The sequence below is a fragment of the Oratosquilla oratoria genome, chromosome 1 (assembly GCF_046742065.1).
Source record: "Oratosquilla oratoria isolate Oo_2021 chromosome 1, ASM4674206v1, whole genome shotgun sequence".
In the NCBI taxonomy this organism is placed as follows: Eukaryota; Metazoa; Arthropoda; class Malacostraca; order Stomatopoda; family Squillidae; genus Oratosquilla; species Oratosquilla oratoria.
The window spans coordinates 57,038,152-57,061,339 of record NC_134777.1 but is presented as its reverse complement, the minus strand read 5'-3'; the positions used below and the strand labels follow the sequence as shown (position 1 = coordinate 57,061,339).

Below are 23,188 nucleotides of genomic sequence, written 5' to 3'. Positions count from 1 at the left end.
CCGCCACAACCTAACAAATAAAATATATAACACAGACATGCACAATAACACCAAAAGATGGCTGGCCAATTATCTGGCAGGTAGGAATGCTTATGTGTCATATAATGGCCAATCATCGCACATCAGAAACATTAAGAATGGAGTACCACAGGGCTCAGTTCTATCCCCCACACTATTTAATCTATACATGCATGACTTACCCACGCCAGACACCTCGGAAATACAAATCTCTTCCTACGCAGACGACATAACAATCACATGCACACATCGTAACACAGACAAAGCTGCAGAAATAATCCAGCCATACCTTGACACACTCAACACATGGTTCATCACAAACAGACTCAAAATAGCTCCAACCAAATCTACAGCAACACTTCTCACCAACTGGACAAAAGAACACAAATACATACCTCATCTCTACATCAACAACACTCTAATACCACACACAAACACACCGAAAATTCTTGGTGTAACATACGATACATCCATGTCTTTCAAACAACACATCACAAACATAAAAAACAAATGCACACCCAGACTTAACGCACTTAAGTCAATCACTGGAACAACATTTGGACAAAACAAAGAAACTAATATAACAATATACAAACAATGCATACACTCAGTGATGAATTATGCGAGTCCTGCATGGGCTCCTAATCTCAGTGAGACACACCACAACACCCTTCAAATCATACAAAACAAAGCCCTAAAAACAATTACATACATACATATACCAAGGCTTTTTCCCCCTTCCAAGGGAGGTAGCCAAAAAGGGAAAGGCATAAAAACACTCCCACCCATTTCATCCCTAAATACACTCCACACCCCTCCCACCCTTCCTCTCATCTGAGCACCTCCTGGATGACGGGTCATCCCTGCACCCTGCCCACCGCCCTGGGTCAGAAGCAGTGTCGCAAGACACAGTACATCCACAGCGAGGCCGCTTCATTTAATCGGCGACCCCCCCTCTCCGTCCCCCTTTGCATATAAGGCGAGGACGGGGAGAAATCCCTTCGGGCTGCGTCAAAATTTACTCACACATACTACCCCACCCCCCACTTCCCCGCCCATTCCTCCTCATGCAGTCACAACATCATCCATATACAACCATTCTCCACTCACCTCTGTCTTCCGTCCTCTCCCTTCCTTCCTCAACAGACATTCCCCTCTTCCCCAAAGCCCCCTTCACCCCATCCATCCACCTCATCCTAGGACGTCCCCTCATGTTCACTCCCTCCACATCTGCCTTCCATACCTCTTTTACTAGTCTTTCTTCACTCATTCTTTCCATGTGTCCAAACCATCCTAATATTCTTTCATCAACCCTATCTCCCAAATCCTTTTTCACCCCTGTTCTCCTCCTCACCTCCTCATTTCTCACTCTATCTAGCCTAGTAACCCCCACCATACTTCTCAGACACCTCATCTCAAACACATTCAAACTCCTTCTCTCTTCTTCTCTTATGTTCCACGTTTCTGCCCCATACAGTGCTGCACAAATACAACACCTACAGACCATTTACACTATGAAATGAAAGTCCTCAAAGTCAAGGACCACCTCGACATGAGAGGCACACAAACACTTGCCGCAGCCACCACAAACACATTACACCCGCTACACTACATAGCAGAACACCCACACACACCAAGAAACATTAAAACAACATCCAAAGACCTTTATCACGCACAGATACTCTCTTCTCTTCCTCCACAACCACCAAATACCAGCCTCCGGAAACATATTCATAATCATATCACTCACCGCTCCATTAACACACTGAAAGACAACACACTGCTGCATGCCAGACCCCCTGATATCCACCCTTCTGAATCCTCTCTCCCACGAAAGGACAGAGTCCACTTGGCCAGACTGCGGTGCGGTCACCACCCAGCACTTCTAAGCTACCAGAAGAGGCTGGATGACCGCATTGTGAACAGCTGCCCAGGATGTAACACTTCACCCCATACCATACAACACATAATGGAAGACTGCATTATACACAATCATGCACGCAAACAACACAACATACGCTCTATAAAGGATTTGTGGGAAAACCCAGTTTCGGCTATGGCATTCCTTGGGGAGACGGGACTGCTCGGACAGACAGTCTAGGGAACGACAACAACAACAACTACACTCAACAACTCAACAAACTGATCCCTCTGAAACTACTGCACTCACGCTTGTCCTCTTTTCCCTTGTAAAGTGGAACTATACAGGCTCTCCTTCAGTCCTCCGACACTCTATTCTCTTTTAGACAAACATTAAACAACCTCCTAACTCCATTTATTTTCTGCCCATACTTCTGACCCAGGGCAGTGGGCAAGATGTAGGGATGACCTATCTTCCAGGAGGGGCCAAGAAAAGAGGGAGGGAGTGGTGGTGAACAGGAGTGGAGTATTTGGGGATGAAATGAGTGGGAGTGGATTTATGCCTTTGAATTTGTCTACCTCCCTTGTAAGGGGAAAACCCCTTGGTATATGTATGTACTCTCTTCAAATCTACTGTCATACCCTTTCTACAGATCAACAAAACACCAATACAGTTGCTTCCCTTTCTAGCACATTTCTAAGCGGTTTCATTGCAAATATCTTGTTAAACCTGAACATTATGGAATACTACATTGTTCCTCTCCAATTTGAGATATGTATGAATTTGAAGAGGATTTTGTTGCAATGCATGAAGTCAACAAATTGTGAATTAAATTGGTAACCCTAAAGATGTTGTTCATAATGATTGTCCTTCAATTTCAGCCTGGTGTTCCTATGGAAATATCTTTGAATAAGGAATCAAAACGTAAGACACCTGTGACCATCAGTTTTCGAGATGGGGAAAGGACATTTGGAGATGATGCACTAACTGCTGGCATCCGAAATCCTTCTACTACCTACTTCTATTTACTAGACTTGCTAGGGAAAACAGTGGACAACCCTATTGTGGAGGTCTACAAGAAAAGATTCCCATATTATAATATTGAAGGAGACCCAGATAGAAATACTGTAGTTTTTGTACATGATGAGTAAGTCCTTTATCAGTAGGTTTTTGTTCTTGCATCTGAACAAATTATAGACCTTGTTACTTGTGATTTTTATAAGCATTGTAGTTGATCAATTTCAAGTATATTACTTGTTATGCAAGGCCATGATTTAGTTTTTATTTACTTTTTTCGGTATATCAAAGTCGCGTGTTTTAAACATAAAATTATTAGATGTGAATAGTGTATATAGAAAATATTGGGGGGGAGCCATAGCTTCCAGACTGCCCTCCCCCCATTCATACAATACAGCCTCTTCATGTCATACATGCATACCAAAGAGACTTCAACCCCATAATAAGGGGATGGTAGTCAAAGCATATGATTTAAATTCTTTGAGTGTTAATTTCTATTGTTGTTCATTTCCAGGGAAACAAAGTTTACTGTAGAGGAGTTAGTCGCACAAATATTGACAAATGCTAAGGAGGAGGCTATGGGTCACACAGGACAACGAATAAAAGATGTTGTCATCACAGTCCCAGCCTTTTTCAATCAGGCAGAGAGAAGAGCAATATTATCAGCAGCTGAAATGACTGGCATGAAGGTGTGTTTTGACGGCATAATAGTTTTGTTTGCTATAATCTGGGGTTTTACTTCTTTTGTAGAAGTAGGTGTGGCCCTTGATAATTTGTAGGTAATTTCTAATGTGTCATGGATAGTGGGAAATGAGGTGAAGAGGAGAGCAAGGATGGAAAGGGAGTTGGGAGTTAGGGTTGAAGAAAGCGTATTGGGGTGGTTTGGACACGTGGAAAGAACAAGTGAAGAAAGATTAGTAAAAGAGGTGTGGAAGGCAGAGGTGGAAGGAATGAATATGAGGGGGCAACCTAGGATGAGATGGATGGATGGGGTAAAAGGAGCATTGGGAGAGAGGGGGATGTATGTGGAGGAAGGAAGAGAAAAGACAAGATAGGGGTGAGTGGAGAATGGTTGTGTATGGATGAAGCTGTGATACATGGAAGGGAGTGGGTTAGTGATGGTGCGATGAGGGAGTGTGTGTGAATGATACTGTGACACAACCCAAAGGGATTTCTTCTTGTCGTCTTTTTCTGCATGAGGGGATGGAGAGGGGGTGTCACCAATTGAATGAAATGGCCTTGCTGTGGATGTGCTGTGTCTTGCTACATTGCCTCTGACCCAGGGCAGTGGGCGAGATGCAGTGATGACCCATTATCCAGGTGGAGCCAAGATGAGAGGGAGGGAAGGGGGTGAATGGGAGTGGATTTTATGCCTTTGCAGAATGATGGATGCCATGCAGAATGATGGATACCATGCATAAAGTCTGAAAAAGGGAGGTTCAGTGATGGACTGGCTGGTGAGGTTATTTAATGTTTGCTGGAGAGAGGGTAGAGTGCCGGAGGACTGGAGGAGTGCCTATATTGTTCCTCTTTACAAGGGAAAAGGGGACAAGTGTGAATGTAGTAGTTTCAGAGGGATTAGCATGTTAAGTGTAGTTGAGAAGGCTTATGGGAGGATCTTGATTGAGAGGATTAGGGGAGGAACAGGAGGAGTAATTGGTCAGGAACAGTGTGGATTTAGGACAGGTAGAGGTTGTGTAGATCAGATCTTTGTGGTAAGACAGATATGTGAGAAAGCTATAGGAAAGGGGAAGGATGTTTTTTGGACTTTTATGGATCTGGAAAAGGCTTATGATAGGGTAGACAGAAAGGCACTGTGGGAGGTTATGCAGATATACGGGATACGAGGAAAGCTTCTTGGAGCTGTCAAGAGTTTTTATGAGAGTAGTAGAGCTTGTGTCAGGATTGGAAATGGAGAGGGTTCGTGGTAAAGGTGGGACTTCGTCAAGGATGCGTTATGTCGCCCTGGCTGTTCAACTTGTACATGGATGGGGTGGTGCGAGAGGTAAATGCAAGGGTAGTGGGCAAGGGATTGGAGATGGTTAAAGGAAATGGAGAAAAGTGGGGGGGGAGCCAGCTGTTGTTTGCGGACGACACTGCGCTTGTGGCAGGATTGGAGGAGGGATTGAGGAAGCTGGTGGCAGAGTTTGGGAGAATATGTGATAGAAGAAAGCTAAAGATAAATGTGGGTAAGAGTAAGGTGATGAGATGTACAAGGGGTGAAAGTGGCAGTAGACTGGAAGTGAGCATTAAGGGAGAGCGACTGGAGGAAGTGGATAGTTTTAGATACTTGGGTGCAAATGTGGCAGGAAAAGGTGGAGGTAGAATGTAGATTGAGAGAAGCAAGTAAATGCCTTGGTGGATTAAAGAGTGTAATGAGGAATAGACATTTGGGAATGGATGCTAAGAGGAGACTGTATGAAGGAGTGATTGTGCCAACAGCACTGTATGGGGCAAAAACATGGAACATAAGAGAAGAAGAGAGAAGGAGTTTGAATGTGTTTGAGATGAGGTGTCTGAGAAGTATGATGGGGGTTACTAGGCTAGATAGAGTGAGAAATGAGGAGGTGAGGAGGAGAACGGGTGGAAAAGGAGCTGGGAGATAGGGTTGATGAAAGAATATTAGGATGGTTTGGACACATGGAAAGAATGAGTGAAGAAAGACTAGTAAAAGAGGTATGGAAGGCAGATGTGAAGGGAGTGAACATGAGGGGACATCCTAGGATGAGGTGGATGGATGGGGTGAAGGGAGCTTTGGGGAAGAGGGGAATGTCTGTTGAGGAAGGAAGGGAGAGGACAGAAGACGGGTGAATGGAGAATGGTTGTATATGGAAGATGTTGTGATTGCATGAAGTGGAATGGGCAGGGGGATGGGGGGTGAGGTAGTATGTGTGAGCAAAATTTGACGCAGCCCGAAGGGATTTCTCCCTGTCCTCTCCTTTTATGCATTGGGGGGACAGAGAGGGGGGGGGGTCGCCAATTTAATGAAGCGGCCTTGCTGTGGATGTGCTGTGTCTTGTGACACTGCTTCTGACCCAGGGCAGTGGACAAGGTGCAGGGATGACCCATCATCCAGGGTGGTGCTCAGATAAGAGGGAGGGTGGAGGGGTGTGGAGTGTATTCAGGGATGGAATGGGTGGAAATGATTTTGTGCCTTTCCCTTTTTGGCTACCTCCCTTGTAAGGGGGGAAAAGCCTTGGTATATGTATGTATGTTTCATAACTACTTCCATTGTAAGGGGGTAATAAAGCCGTTGGTATATGTATGTATGTATGTATGCATATCATGGTCTTTATGAATTTTTATTATTATTTGCAGGTCCTCTCTCTAATGAACAGTAACACCGCTGTGGCTCTGAACTACGGAATGTTCAGACGCAAGGAGATCAACGAAACTATACAGCATATTCTTTTCTATGACATGGGTGCATCATCCACAACAGCCTCAATAGTTTCGTATCAGACAATTAAGACAAAGGACAGGGGTTATACTGAGACTAACCCACAACTGAATATACTTGGTATTGGGTAGGTGTGTCTGCAGAGTTCATCTAGAATTATGGGCTGAAGCTACATGATTTAGATATGATAGTGTTATGTCTAGAATTTTCCATTCTCAGTGCTCTTCAGTTATTGCTGTCAGTCCGAGTTAGGTCACTATGCATTAATGTATCGTATGTTTTTACATTTAAGGTATGACCGCACCCTTGGTGGTTTGGAGATGCAACTAAGGTTAAGAGATTTCCTGGCAACCAAGTTCAATGAAATGAAAAAAACCAGTAGTGATGTTTTCAAGTCTGGGCGTGCAATGGCAAAATTCATGAAGGAAGCTGGACGACTTAAAAACATTCTCTCAGCAAACTCTGACTACATCAGTCAGGTATGTTGATTTAAAAGTGTGTAAAGGTGGCAAAATTATAATTTTGTTTGAATCCTATTATTCATTTATGCATGTTCCTGTTCCAAGTTTAACCTCTTCAATACAAGTCAAATTCTTGCACACAGCATTGGATGCCTAATGTATGATGCATCTCACTACTTGCGTTATAAAGTATGAAGTCACTGCTCTATTACTCATTCTCTTTCACTCTGAGTAATAAGAAACACAGAAAATGTGATCAAATCAGTTCACAGAATACAGGGGTTACTCAGTTACAATTACAAAATAAATATAATCATGATGTTGACACCAGCATCCTCACATGCCCACTCATGCCTCATGATGCTTGCATAGTTGTCATTAAATCTTCATTAAGGAAATAGGCTATATTGGATTTGTTTTGGCTATATAACTTTTGTTCAATTAAAGGTTGAGCTTTGATGAATGTAACCATGGGTCTTCTGCAGGAGAATCCAGGACTATGGATTGATTGATGAATCAAGACATGTATTAAGACCCTTATGAAGAAAGACCATCAACTTTCTCACTTCTGTCTGGAAGTTCAACCCTGAGGGGGCTTTCACTTGGTCTTTTGACTGGGCCTAAGATCTCTCTCTATCAGCTTTATTTATATTTCCTCTATCTTTAAACACAAGGAGGGCTGACAACTGCAGCTGCTCCCCACCTTCAAATTTCAGTTGGTGATATAGAAACAGTTCTATACTGATATGATTTAGACATTAGGTCAGTTTTTCTTCATAGAGAGATCAGTGGGAGGGCTTGAGGACCATTGCCAGTTGCCATGGAGTTGTGGGTTTCCAGTCATTGAAATTCAAGGCTATGATTGATTGAATTGTAGCTAACACCTAACCGATTTGTTCAGCTCAAAGAAGATGTGGTGAAATGGTGGTTTTTCTCAGTGCAAAGAGAATGAATGGGTTTGAAAGCAATAGTTCAAAAAAGTTATGCTGACAGGGTATTTTTTGTTTGATTTGCAGGTTGAAGGAGTCATTGATGAACAAGATTTCAGACTTCATGTGACCAGAGAGGACTTTGAAAAGCTGTGTCTTGATCTTTTTGAACGTGTTAGAGCACCTGTAGATGCTGCACTTCGTAATGCTGCCATGGACTTAAAGGACATTGGCCAGGTATTTATTTGTTTGATTAAAAGGGAAGCAAATGGGTGGAGGTGGCTGCATACCTTGGAGACAAAATTAAGAGGTCCACTAGTACCAAACATCGTTGGACATGGATTATAATCATTGGCTTCGAAATAGGGAAGAGAAACAGGGTGGAGGAGTCATGTTCCTGGTTAAGAAGAACTTAAATGTGATGAAAGTTACATGTGGAGTGAATAGGGTAGAGATGATCACAATAAAAGCGGAAGTGTGCCCCCAAAAACAGGGTCTTGGGCAGAGATCACTTCAAAATGTTAAATGATACTAAATCTTTATTTAACAAGATGCTGATGGATGGAAGTAATGCAATACTCATGGGTGACTTTAATTGCAAAGAAATATGTTGGGAAGAGATGACAGTGAAAGGTGGAGAAGATCAATGGGGAAATGTATTACTCGACATGGCCATGGAACATACAATGACACAATGGGTGAAGAACACTAGATTTAAAAATAATGAAGAACCATCAAGACTAGATCTAATATTTATGTCAGAACCTGAAATAGTAGACAAAATTTATTACAAGACACCAATTACAAAGAGTGACCAGATACTACTCGTGTTAGAATTAAAAGGAAATATATATAGAGATAGAAACACAGAAAGGGCAAATTGATGTATGGCAAAGTGGACTTTGAGAAATTAGGACATTTTTTTTCTTGAAGTGAGCTGGGAAATTTTCTACAAAGAAGAAACACAAGTAGAAGAAAAATTGATGGTTCTGATGAAGATTTGTAAAGAACTGGGAAAATATGTACCAAAGCAAAAACAAGAGTGTACATAAAATGTGAGTTTAATAGAAGGTGCAGTGAAGTAAAAGATAGAGACATAGTTTGGAAGAGATGGATAAAAGACAAACCTAGCAAGGGGCAGTCATATGTTAACCAAAGGAACAAATACATAAAATATGTAGGGAAGAAAAGTGTAAATATGAGAAAGACATAATAGATATGTAAAGATCAGCCAAAACTATTCTATAGATATGTAAATAGGAAACTGAAAAACAAGCAGGAAATAGTGAAACTACGCCAAGGGAACACCAAATACAGAAAAGATACCAAAATGGTGGAAGTTATGTGCAAACATTTTAAGTCTGTTTTCACAAGAGAAAAAATACAACACGTTGAAGGGAGAGAAGGGAAATCCCCTCCTTGAAGGAATTAATGATAACACAGAAATAATGGATCAAATAACGAACCTCATTGTTAGAAAATCACACGGCCCGGATGGAATAGGAAATTGTATATTAAAAGAATGCAAAGAAGAACTAATAGACAAAATATACATATGTTGCTTGCTCAAAGAAGGAAAAATACCACAAGACTAGAAAAATGCTGATATTGTACCAATCTATAAATGAGGAAATAAAGAAGACCCAACAAATTACAGACCAGTTTCCCTTACAAGCACAGAAGCAAAAATCTGCAAAAAAAAAAGTTATAAAAAGTAGATGGAGGAGAACAATATTCTAAATTTGAGACAGTTTGGATTCAGACAGGGAAGATCGTGCACCACAAACTTGATCTACTTTTACTCAAGGCAAATAATACAGGAAAGGGATGGATGTGCTGATTGCACTTTGCTAGATCTACAAAAAGCTTTTGATAAAGTCCCTCACAAAAATGTTTTAAGAAAGATGGAAACTATAGGAGGGAGGGATATGCAGTAAAGTACTAAAGTGGATGGAGGACTTTTTGCATGGAAGGAAAATGAGGGTAGTGCTCAGAGAGAAGACTTCTACTTGGGAAGAAGTAATTAGTAGAGTCCCACAAGGATCAGTGCTGGCTCCAATAATGTTTGCCATTTATGTGAATGACATGGACAAGGGAGTGGAATATTATACGAGCTTCTTTGCAGATGAAAGAATGTGAGTACTGAAATGGACTGTGAATTATTACAGAGAGATCTAAACAAGGTTTGGGAATGGAGTTAGAGGTGGAATGTGGAATTCAACACTTAAGAATCTAGCATAATGGAGTTTGGAAAAAGTAAAAAAAGGATATCTGGAAGATATAAAATAAGAATGTATGAAAAAGGAGGTATAGTGATGGTGGACTGGCTAGTGAGGTTATTTAATCTTTGTTTAAGAGAGGGTAGAGTGGTAGAGGACTGGAGGAGTGCCTGTATAGTTCCACTTTACAAGGGAAAAGGGGACAAGTGTGAGTGTAGTAGTTTCAGAGGGATCAGCTTGTTAAGTGTAGTTGGGAAGGCTTATGAGAGGATTAGGAGAGGAACAGAGAGAGTAATTGGTGAGGAAGAATGTGGGTTTAGGGCAGGTAGGGTTAGCGATCAGATTTTTGTGGTAAGACAGATATGTGAGAAAGCTATAGGAAAAGGTAAGGATGTATTTTGGGCTTTCATGGATTTGGAAAAGGCTTATGACAGGGTAGACAGGAAGACACTGTGGGAGGTATTGCAGATAATGGGATAGGAGGAAAGCTGTTAAGAGCAGTTAAGAGTTTTTACAAGTAGTAGAGCTTGTGTAAGGATTAGAAATGAAGAGAGTGAGTGGTTTGAGGTAAATGCAAGGGTACTGGGTCAGGGATTGGAGATGGTTAAAAACAATGGAGAAAAGTTGGAGATGAACCAGTTCTTTGCTGATGACACTGTGCTTGTAGCAGGATCAGAGGAGGGATTGAGGAAGTTAGTGACAGAGTTTGGGAAAATGTTCGAAAGAAGGAAGTTGAAGATAAATGTGGGCAAAAGTAAGGTGATGAGATGTACAAGGGGAGAGAGTGGCAACAGACTGGAAGTGAGTATTAAAGGAGAGACTGGAGGAAGTGGATAGTTTTAGATATTTGGGTATGAATGTGGCAGGAAAGGAAGCAAGAGAGGAGTTTAAATGTGTTTGAGATGAGGTGCCTGAGAAGTATGTTAGGAGTTACTAGGCTGGATAAAGTGAGAAATGAGGAGCTTAGGACAGGGGTGGAAAGGGAGTTGGGAGATAAGGTTGATGAAAGAGTATTGAGATGGTTTGGACACATGGAAAGAATGGGTGAAGAAAGACTAGTAAAAGAGATGTGGAAGGAATGAACATGAGGGGTTGACCTAGGATATGATGGATGGGTGGGGCAAAAGGGGCATTGGGAAAAAGGGGAATATCTGTTGAGGAAGGACGGGAGAGGAGAGAAGGTAGAGGTGAATGGAAAATTGTCGTTTGTGGATGTTGTGATGCATGATGGAGTGGATGGGGATGAGGGACTATGGATGAGAAATAAATTGACGCAGCAAGAAGGGATTTCTCCCTATCTTCTCCTTTTCTGCATGAGGGGAGGGAGAGGGTGGTCGCCGATTAATGAAGCGGCCCTGCTGTAAATGTGCTGTGTTTTGTGATGCTGCTTCTGACCCAGTGCAGTGGACAAGATTCAGGGATGGCCCGTCATCCGGGAGGTGCCAAGATAAGCGGAAGGGTAGAGGGGAGTGGAGTATGTAAGGGATGGAATGGGTGGGAGTGGTTTCTATGCCTTTGTTTTTTGGCTACCTCCCTTGTATGGGGGAAAAAGCCTTTGATATATGTATGTATGAAAAAGAAGTTAAGAATGAGGGATCTGAAAAAGACCTGGGAGTGATCATCACAAAAGATATTATGTCCCCTGACAAACATAAACAAGATTGTTGGTGAAACCTACTACTTGCTAAGAGCAATAAAAGTGGCTTTTACCTACTTGGATGTAGAAATTGTAAAGAAAATACTAGTCACAATGATAAGGCCTAAATTGGAGTATGCAGAGACACTGGTCACCCAGTACAAAAAAGAATATAAAGAAGATTGAGAGAATCCAGAGAGCAGCTACAAGGATGGCCCAAGAACTATCAAAACTCTCGTATGAAAAAAGACTGTTAGAATTGGAGTTGCTGACTCTGGAACAGAGGAAAGAGGTGACTTGTTGACCATCTATAGGATTATGAAGGGCATGGGAAGTCCTTGACAGAAAAGACTTACTAAATTGGGATAAAAGAAATACAGGGGGACATGGAAAGAAGCTTAAAAAGGACAGTTATAGAAGAGACCTGAAAAAAGACATCTTTCCCCACAGAGTGGTGGATGTATGGAACACACTGGATGAGAAAAGTGTGTGCAAAAATAGTACAAACATTTAAGAGGAAAATGGATATGGAGAGATACAAAGATGGGAGACCACAAGCTTAGCTCCCATTTCCCGTAAGATACAACTAGGTAAACTAGGTCGGTAAATACCTCTCATACAAGAAAGAAGAAGCTTTTTGGTATTTAGATAGCTTGCTGGCCAACCAGGTTAACCCCTTCCATACGGTGCCGCACACGTAGGCGTCATGGGGAGCGAGTGTATTCGCGAGGCTGCCATATCGGCGTCTTGATTATATTTATTGTAGTCGCCCCTCCATAATGACATTCTTTCTAATTCTTTTGTAATCGCATTTTGTATGGTTATCAAAATTCACGGGTGAAGAGAGAACGATTGATATAAGCGGTGACTATATTTTATGATGCGAGTATTATTACGACACGTCGTACGGCTGGCATTGGCTGCTGCCACCGAGATCTAAGTCCATGACGCCTACGTGTGCGGCACCGTATGGAAGGGGTTAAGGTGTCATTATTTGCAGCAAAGGTCGAGGTGTTGGTGGTCGAACCCAAACACCGGAGAGTTGAACCAAGGGCATGGTTAATTAAATTCCATGCTACAAAGTCATCTTTAAGGGGCACCACCATAGCCTCCTAATAGGGTGGAGTTTGTGATATTAAACCAAATCATCAGATTTATTTATTTTCCATTTGAGACAGTATCATGTCTAGGCATTTCAGAAAAAATAGGTTTAAAAAATCAAGAATCTTTGGTATATGAAAGTTGTATGATGTGAACACAGATTTTAGAATAACTTTTTTTTTTTAATGTATATACACATACATACATACATATACCAAGGCTTTCCCCCTTCCAAGGGAGGTAGCCAAAAAGGGAAAGGCATAAAAACACTCCCACCCATTTCATCCCCAAATGCACTCCACACCCCTCCCACCCTCCCTCTCATCTGAGCACCTCCTGGATGACGGGTCATCCCTGCACCCTGCCCACCGCCCTGGGTCAGAAGCAGTGTCGCAAGACACAGCACATCCACAGCAAGGCCGCTTCATTCAATCGGCGGCCCCCCCCTCTCCGTCCCCTTGTACAATTCACAAAAATTACAAGATGTGATAGAAATTAGTAATGTTTGGTTTTGTCACTGGTGGAGTTTGGTTAAAAGTGCAAGTATGGAAAGGTAATAATCTTAAATGAAAGTTATTATAGAATAGGGCTAGAATAAACAGAACTGTCATTAGGGACCATTTTATAAGATTTATAAATAGATTCAGTTGAATATATCCATGCTGTTAAGAATATCCTTATGTGTAAACATATAGGACAGTTCCAACATTTTTTCTATTGCAAATAATTTTGAGGACTAGTTTTGCTCACAGGATTTTAATATTCTATGAAAGATGAATTAATGCATAATAATGGCCACTCATGGGTTTTATTATTTCCTTGACAGTTTATCATAGTAGGAGGGAACACAAGAGTGCCTCGTATTCAAAGTATCCTGCAGAATATTTGGGGGAAAGAATTGGGTAAGAACATCAATGCTGATGAAGCTGCTGCTATGGGGGCCATCTATCGGGGTGCTGACCTTGGGCAAGGCTTCAAAGTTAAGAAGTTCCATGTGAAGGATGCAGTGATCTTCCCACTGGAGGTAAGTGGATTTTTCTATAGCATTCACTGAAATTCTTCACAAATGTACATTATTAAACATGTTATTCTAAAGAAAGTTTGTAGTGGGTCCAGTACTAGGTAATCATTATGCAGCATTTCCCTTGCAGTATTCATGACAAATAAATGTAGATGAACTTTGGACATGTGTACCATTTCAAGTATCTGGCATTTTGTTCATTATATTATATGCCTTTTTTAGTATAGTATGTACTGAATGTAAGATTCCACACATGAATGTGGATGCATCTATAATTGAAATTCAATTTACTTTTGTTTTTCCTCGTGAATACTGGAAGGGCAACATTGCTTGATGAGCCTTAAATATTGGAGATAAGATAGGAATGGTAAATAAATTTTGGATGGCTGTAGAGTGGGTGTATGCTTAGCCACCCCCCATGTAAGGGGGGAAAGGCTTTTTGGTAGCATGTATGTGTACATCTCCATTTCCTTAAATGTGGTGGTGTTCTTTACTAAATTTGCCAAAAGGTTAGTTTGTAAGTATTGTGTCTAATTGAAATATTTTCCCATGACATACTTTTTCCTTGTATTGATGTTGGAATTGCGTCATGATTATTACTCTCCATAGTTGATATCTTAGATTTCTTCCAGATTTGAGTAATCAGAGTGTAATTATCTATATTGGTATTATATATATATATATATATACACACACACACACACACACACACAGGGTGTTTGGGATAAATTTTACACTCTTTCGGAAAGGAAAAAGTCGTATCTTGGCCAAAAATTGATGTATTCTCAAAATTCAAAGTGCATCTCTTAGAGGATCTTTTGCCAAATACAGCTCACTCAAAGAAGCCACCCTGAGCCTCCACCACAGCCTCCAGGCAGGACCTGAACCTGCAGCACGTGGCCTTCATGGTGTCCTTCGAGAGATGCCTGAACACCAGTTTGATCCTGGCAATCAGCTCATCCTTGGTGTTGCAGGCAGTACGATTGGTGTCTTTTTCAACTGCACCCCACACATAATAGTCCATGGGGTTGCAATCAGGCAAGTTGGGGGGCCAGATGTTGGGACTGGTGAAGTCATAGAAGTTCTCAGACAGCCACTTCTGGGTTTTCCCGGAGGTGTGACACAGAGCTGAGTCCTGCTGCCACACATATGGTCTTCCTGCAGCCACCCTCTCCACCCAGCACTTGACAACAGTGGACAGCAACTCAATATAGCCATCTGAAGTGAGTCTGAGTCCCTCTTCAAAGATGTGTGGCGGCATGACATGGCCTTTGCTGGAAACAAACCTACCGTCACAGTTTGAGGGAATTTCGTCTTCATGAAGCGTAGGACTTCATGCAGACTGTAGGCTAGCCACCTGTTGTTCTGCCCATTGTGCAACTGGTCCTGGCAGGAGTTCTTTTCATCTGAGAAGAACCAGAGCATTCCCAGCTCAACTGGGTGTTTGACCTTGTTGAGAAGTTTCTTGGCTTTTGTAAGGCTATTCTCTTGGGCCTTGGCAGTGAGTAGTTGGCCCTTGCGCCTCTTGTATGAAGAGTAGCAAAGATCCTCATTCAACGTTGTCTTCATAGTCGCCACTCCGACGCCCATCTCTCTCACCAAGGTCCGCATTGCCTTGCCTGGATTTTGCTGCATCTTTTTTTGCAGCTTCTCGACAAATTTCAATGTGCAGACAGTCAGAATGCCTGCTTTGATCCTTCCTGTTAGCCACTGCTTCCACATCTCCATCGCAATTCTCCAGCTTGCATATCACATCCTTTACAGTATTCAAGGAGCACTGAGCTGCAGCTAAGATTTCCGAATTTTTTAACCTGGTGCGAATCATGATGATGCAGGTCACTCTCCTCCAATATTCCTATGCTTTCCGGCCGTCCATGCTCTCTAGCCCTCACATCCACCAAATAACACTGGATCAGCTATCCATTGCACTCTACTGCTATTAAATCCTTCAAATGGTTCTGAAATGGCAGAATATAAAAAAAATTGGCAAATTTATCACAAACGCCCTGTATATAATATATATATATAATATATATATATATATATATATATATATATATATATATATATATATATATATATCTTTTACGAAGCAAGCCGCTCTGGCGAGGGTTCGAATCCCAGTAGGAGAGTTTATTTCCAAATATATATATATATATATATATATATATATATATATATATATGTAGATATATATATACATATACATATGCATGCATACACACATCCTTACATACATACACCAAAGGCTTTATCCCCCTTACAAGGGGGGTAGCCAAAAATAAAAAATCATAAAAACCATTCCCATCAATACCAACCCTAAATACATTCCATTCCCCTCCACCCTATACCCTCCCTCTTATCTTGGTACCTCCTGGATGAAGGGTCATCCCTGCATCTTGTCCACTGCCCTGGGTCAGAAGCAGTGTTGTAAGACACAGCACATCCACAGCAAAGGCCACTTCATTAAATTGGCAATCCCCTGCCCTCCAACCCCACATGCAGAAAAGGAGAAAATAGGGAGAAACCCCTTCAGGCTGTGTCAATTTATTTCTCACACATACTCCCTCATCCCCCATCCCCCCATCCATTCCACCTCAAGCATCACAACATCATCCATATACAACCATTCTCCATTCACGCATCTCCTGTCTTCTGTCCTCTCCCGTCCTTCCTCGAGATATTCCCCTCTTCCCCAAAGCACCTTTCACCCTATCCTTCCATCTCATCCTAGGTTGCCCCCTCATGTTCACTTCTTCCACATCTGTCTTCCGTACCTCTCCTACTAGCCTTCCTTCACTCATTCTTTCCATGTGTCCAAACCATTCCAACACTTTCATCCACCCTATCTCCCAACACCCTTACCACCCCTGTTCTCCTCACCTCCTTATTTCTCACTCTATCCAATCTAGTAACCCCCATCATACTTCTCAGACACCTCATCTCAAACACATTCAAACTCCTCCTCTCTTCCTCTCTTATGTTCCATATTTCTGCCCTATACAGTGCTGTTGGCATAATCACTCTGTCATATAATCTCCTCTTATTTTCCATTCCCAAATTTCTATTCCGCGTTACACTTTTTAATCCACCAAGACATTTACCCACTTCTCTTGATCTACATTCTACCTCCACCTCCATTCCATCCTTTCCTGCCACATTTGCACCCAAGTATCTTAAACTATCCACTTCCCACAGTTGCTCTCCCTTAATGCTAGTCTGCTGCCACTTTCAACCTTTGTACATCTCATCACCTTACTTTTACCCACATTTATCTTCAACTTCCTTCTTTCACACACACTCCCAAACTCTGTCATTAACTTCCTCAATCCCTCCTCTGATCCTGCTACAAGAGCAATGTAGTAGTATTGGGAGACCTTAATGCTAGGGTAGGAAATGAACCAATTGATGGAGTGGTTGGGAAATGTGGAGTTCCAGGAAAGAATTGTAGTGGAGAGTTGATGGTGGAGGTGTGTCTAGAAGGAGAGTTGATCATAGCAAATACAGTGTTTTGGAAGAAAGTCAAGCATAAGTACATATGGGAGAGGGTGGTGGATGGATGGGTGGTAGATAGAGCATTAATGAACTATGTAGTGGTAGATAGGAGTATAATAGGAAGCGTTAAGGATGTACATGTGCTAAGGGGAGAGAGTGGGGGAATATCAGATCATTTTTTGGTGGAAGGTAAGTTGAGAGTGGAGGATAGATGGAGAGAGAGGAAAAGGACAAAAAGTAGGGAGGCGCTTAGAGTGAACTCTTGAAAGGAAAAGTAGGAGGAGTACAAGAAGAAGCTGAGGGAGTGAAGGATAGGGTAGAGCTAGGAGTGGAGAAGGAATGGGGATGGTTCAAGGAGGGAGTCACAAAGTGTGCAAAGATGGTGTGTGGAACAAGAAGGACAGGAGGAAATAGAAGGAAGGATAGTGAATGGTGGGATGAGGAAACGAAGAAGGTTGTAGAAGAGAAGAAGCAAGCTTTCACGGATTGGTTACAAAATAGGACGAGGGAGTCATATGATAGGTACAAAGAAAAGAGAAGAGAAGTAAAGCACAAGGTAAAGGAGGCAAAGAGAAGAGCAGATATGAAATGGGGTAAGAGTATGAAAGAAAATCTTGAAAGTAATAAAAAGATGTTTTGGAAAGAAATTAAGAGAGGAAGAGGAGGTGAATCAAGTAGAGAAGAAAAGGTAAAAGGTGCAGATGGAGAGGTGATAATGGAAGAGAAGGCAGTAAGGGGAAGATGGGCTGAGTATTTTAGGGAGTTGCTAAATGTGAAGGAGGATAGGGAGGGAAAGATAGTGGCAGTGGGAAGTGCTAAGAAAATGACCGTGATGAGTGAGGAAAATGGAGGAGAAATAAGGAAGGATGAGGTGAAGGCAGTTGTTAAGATGATGAGAGCAGGTAAGGCACATAGTTTGGATGGATGCCATGCAGAATGTCTAAAAAAAAAGGAGGTACAGTGATGGTGGACTGGCTGGTGAGGTTATTTATTGTTTGCCGGAGAGAGGGTAGAGTGCCGGAGGACTGAAGGAGTGCCTGTATATTTCCACTTTACAAGGGAAAATGGGACAAGTGTGAGTGTAGTAGTTTCAGAGGCTTGTTAAGTGTAGTTGGGAAGGCTTATGGGAGGATCTTGATTGAGAGGATTAGGAGAGGAACAGAGGGAGTAATTGGCAAGGAACAGTGTGAATTTAGGACAGGTAGAGTCTGTGTAGATCAGATTTTTGTGGTAAGACAGAAATGTGAGAAAGCTATTGGAAAAGGTAAGGATGTTTTTTGGGCTTTTATGGATCTAGAAAAGGCTTATGACAGGGTAGACAGGAAGGCACTGTGGGAGGTTTTGCAGATATATGGGATAGGAGGAAAGCTTTTAGGAGCTGTCAGGAGTTTTTATGAGAGTAGTAGAGTATGTGTCAGGATTAGAAATGGAGAGAGTGAGTGGTTCAAGGTAAAGGTGGGACTTTGTCAGGGATGTGTTATGCTACCCTGGCTGTTCAACTTATACATGGATGGGGTGGTGTAAGAAGTAAATGCAAGGGTGGTGGGTCAGGGATTGGAGATGTTCAAAGAAAATGGAGAAAAATGGGAGGTGAGCCAGCTTTTGTTTGCGGATGACACTGCAGACATACATACATACGTACATACATATATACTTTAATTCAGTAAGCCATTTTGCTACCAAGAATTTTTATTATCAAAATCCTGATATAATGTACAAGACCAAGACCTTTTTATGATATGTGTACTTACCTTATGGTTGCAGACATGAATGAAGCGATGCTCATGGGGTCCAGTCTCTCTCTCCTTGCTAAACTTTCCTTATAATGATTATGTTCTCCCCCTGGGTTATTATTATTTTGTTTTATTTATTTATCCTTTTTTTTTTTTTTTTTTTTTTTTTTTTTCTTTTTTTTCTTCTTCTTCTTCTTCTTCTTCTTCTTCTTCTTCTTCTTCAAATACCAGTTTATCTGATGTCTCCTTGTACATTTTGTCTGTTGAGGTTAGGGATCATTCTAATTGCCACTCATTCTTTTCTCACTTTTTCGTGCACATGTCTTATGCAGTGGTGGCCACACCACCACCGCATATTCCAATCTAGGGCAGATAAGATTTAAAATTTCATCATACCTTCATCCTTACAATGAAATGCTAGTTTTTATTTTTATTAACAGAGTGTGTATCCCTCCCATTATTTTGTTAATGTGTGTGTGTTTTTAGTAACATTCATTACTCCTTTTTTTTTTTTTTCTTTCATTCCCTATTATATAACTCCATCATTATGGTCTGTTCCTACTATGCTCATTTCCAAAGTTTTGCTCGTTGTATTAAATTTAATCTTCCACTCATGAACTTTATCTTTGTCTTAATGTAGCAGTCTCTACTCCTCCTCACTTTTAACTCATTTCATGATCGTGGCATCATCAGCAAATTGATTAGTGTAGCTGCTTATTTATTCATCACATCATTGATTAATATCAAGTTACAGGTGCCAGCACCAAGCCCTTCACTACCCCACAAGTCATCTTTCTTCATTGCAACATCTCATCCTTCACAACTGTTTGCATGAGTCTCTTTCAGGCATGTATTGGATATATTATGTGGGTATTTGTAAACAAATTTAACACTTGTACCTTTGATAATTATTTAACGTTCTGGACAGAGATCAATGATAGGTATCTACAAGTGATGGTCCTGCAAAGAGAATGATGTTTGTGCCGCTTATCTTCAAAACTCAACACCCTCTCCCACATCTAGAGAGCTGACACTCTTGTTTCCAGACTGGGCAAATTGTATTTCAAACTCCCATTTCACACAAGGAGAGCTTATAACCAGCAACTGGTAACACGGAAACAGTCACACCAGTACAACACAGACAAGCCCAAGAAGATATATAGTAGGGCCTCAGTTTCCAATGTGAAACTAAAGGCAACAATTCTATAGAAGATTATGGAAAGGTGATACAATCTCACCCAAGTTATTTACATCTTGCCTAGAAAGAATTAACAGGTAGTTGAGATACATACATACATATACCAAGGGCTTTTTCCCCCTTAAAAGGGAGGTAGCCAAAGTCAAAGGCATAAATCCACTCCCAACAATTTCTTCCCCACATACTCCACTCCCATTCATCACCCTTCCCTCCCTCCCTTCTTGGCTCCTCCTGGATGACAGGTTTGGGAAGGGAAAACTATGAACAATATAAACTACAGCATTAAGAATAATTGGCTACATTTAAACCAAAATGTTTCCCATAGTACAACACATGAGAATGATAGGCACAGAGTACAGTGGAAGACCCCTTCAGGCTCTCACACCCTTTGCATCACATAACATAAATGAAGGCCATTAAATTAAACATAAATACAACCCTAGCAGAATTCTATTCAAATAGCTACAATAATCTGCCCAGGTACCCTCTAGTGCGTTCATATAAAAATATACTTAGATCACAAGACAAGAACTCCACATTGCATATATACACATGCATATACCAAAAGACCTTTTCACCTTGTATGGGGGTTGGCCAAGTCAGAGCATGCACTCCCCCTACACTCATCTTACACCCATCCAAAAACCTAGCACTGTACATGTTTATTTCCAATACTGAGGTATTGATTACATAATCATAGGCAATCAATAGTTAAGGTGTTTAGTGGAACCCCAATGGGTCCAAGACCTACAGCATTCTCTTATGTTCAGAAACAAATCTCCATTCACTTGCTCTGTCACTTTTGAACTTTTACTGGCTCTTGTTTCTGCTGTTCTTAAATCACCTATACCAACGACTCCACATTGCATATATACACATGCATATACCAAAAGACCTTTTCACCTTGTATGGGGGTTGGCCAAGTCAGAGCATGCACTCTCCCTACACTCATCCTACACCCATCCAAAAACCTAGCACTGTACATGTTTATTTCCAATACTGAGGTATTGATTGCATAATCATAGGCAATCAATATTTAAGGTGTTTAGTGGAACCCCAATGGGTCCGAGACCTGCAGCATTCTCTTATGTTCAGAAACAAATCTCCATTCACTTGCTCTGTCACTTTTGAACTTTTACTGGCTCTTGTTTCTGCTGTTCTTAAATCACCTATACCAACCACTCCCAGTATACTATATTTTATTTTCTCCTGCTCCTCTGGTGGGAGATGGAGAGAGAGGGGATGAGAATGCCACCATTGTGTTCCCATGCATGTTGTAAAAGTTAATAAATAGGGTGGAGTTGAGGTATGCTTTGATTCAGCCATCCACTTAGTGTATATATTTTCTTGTGGTTGTCAGTAAATAGTTGTAACATTTATTGTTTCTTTTGTGCATATTAATGCATGGTGATATATTTTATCTATTTTTAGTTGTTACCACTAGTATTGCCAAGTTCAAATTCTTGTATGCATGAACAAATATTCTTCTGCTCCCTCCTAGATTTATTTTCAAAGGAATGGGACTTCTGATGAAAAGGGAAGTTGGTGGGCTGCCGTGAAAAAGGGAATCAGCAAAATGGTTAGGTTCATCTCAACTGCTTGGTCAATTTTCCTGTGGGGCTTCAGCTGTTTTATGAATTTTGTCAATATGCATACAGCTTTAGTTCTGTATTTACACTTGGGGTGCTGCAAGTACCTTGGCAATGAAGAGAACTCATTGCCCCTTGTGTTTACATCTATTATCTCGGCCACTCCTTCCTGCTTGAACCATTAGAAAAATGCACCAATTTACTTCCTTAGCAGTGCTACCAATTCATCATTGCTGTACTTCTCTCACAGAACAGGTCATTCCCATCTTCACACTCTTCTCCAATTTTGTCACCCATGCACATTTTGTTTGTTTGGAATCTTGACTAAGCTTTTATAGCTTCATGACCCTCTTCTCCACAGCCCTTGCTTTCATGGTTGATATGATACTGTAATATAACTGTACATATATATATATATATATATATATATATATATATATATATTATATATATATATATATATATATATATATATATATATATATATATATATATATATATATATATATATATACAAAAACACCAAAGGCTTTTCCCCCTTACAAGGGAGGTAGCCAAAATCAGTCATAAATCCACCCCAACCCATTTCATCCCCACATACTACACTCCCAACCAACACCCCTCCCTCCGTCTTTTCTTGACTCCTCCTGTAGAACTGAAAATGAACATGAAAGCCATTTGGATAGTGGAATATAGTATACTGCAACTTCTTAATGTGAACTATTTGTGAGTGTCATTTTAAGAGATTGGTATTGGTAAACTTTTGCACATTTTTTCTATGATGAGTGCATATATCTAAATGCCTCCATTGTGTTTGCAACTTTCAGTCTGTTTGGTTTAGTTTTGTGTGTGCATACTGTAGCATGCACCATTCACCACTGTAGCACAATGTTTGAAAGATTTGTATTTCTACTTGGGGAACTTGAAATTTTTACTGTAATTTGATATAAACATGATAACTGATCTCATCATGTTCACTACTGCACATAATTCATTATGTGTAGCTCATAGTTGTGCTTCACTTAAAAATTGAGGAAGTTTGATGGATTTAACTTTGGATTTTTGGTATTTTCATTCTGAACAGGTAGACTTTGATCGAACTGTGGAAACTGATGATGGAAAGACGCTGACCAAATCTGTGAAGAGATCTTTGTTTGCTGTTGCAAACAATTATCCACAAAAGAAAGTTATGACTTTCAATAAGCATACTGCAGACTTCGACTTTGCTGTTAACTACGGAGATACATCTCACCTTCCAAAACAAGAAGTTTTGTAAGTAGTACACTAAAAATGGATTAGTACATTCTTCCCATTGAATTATACAAAAGATGTAAAAGTTCATTCAAATTTACAAGTGAGAAACATTTTACCTGTGCATTCACACTGCTTCACTCAACCCAAGCCCAGAGAGATAAATAAAAAATCTATTCCTAGAATATATTATTCAAAAGTATTCCAAGTATTGGTTGCTTGTTATTGTGGCAAAGTAACATACAGGTGATAATTTAGG

General features: G+C 40.8%; 1 protein-coding gene across 5 annotated transcripts in view; it reads left to right on the top strand.

Annotated features, from left to right (window-relative positions):
* The window catches only part of Grp170 (hypoxia up-regulated Grp170 co-chaperone protein), a 65,716-nt gene that overhangs the window by 12,642 nt on the left and 29,886 nt on the right, over positions 1–23,188 (top strand). For 4 of the 5 annotated variants that reach the window (XM_076187709.1, XM_076187831.1, XM_076187612.1 and 1 more), the window contains 8 exons: positions 2,761–3,026; positions 3,411–3,585; positions 6,215–6,423; positions 6,589–6,775; positions 7,774–7,923; positions 13,469–13,666; positions 21,591–21,668; positions 22,763–22,950. In XM_076187709.1, the coding sequence (XP_076043824.1) occupies positions 2,761–3,026; positions 3,411–3,585; positions 6,215–6,423; positions 6,589–6,775; positions 7,774–7,923; positions 13,469–13,666; positions 21,591–21,668; positions 22,763–22,950 (1,451 nt within the window). The remainder of the gene's footprint in view (positions 1–2,760; positions 3,027–3,410; positions 3,586–6,214; positions 6,424–6,588; positions 6,776–7,773; positions 7,924–13,468; positions 13,667–21,590; positions 21,669–22,762; positions 22,951–23,188) is intronic. The other variant, XM_076187757.1, reaches the window with a different exon arrangement.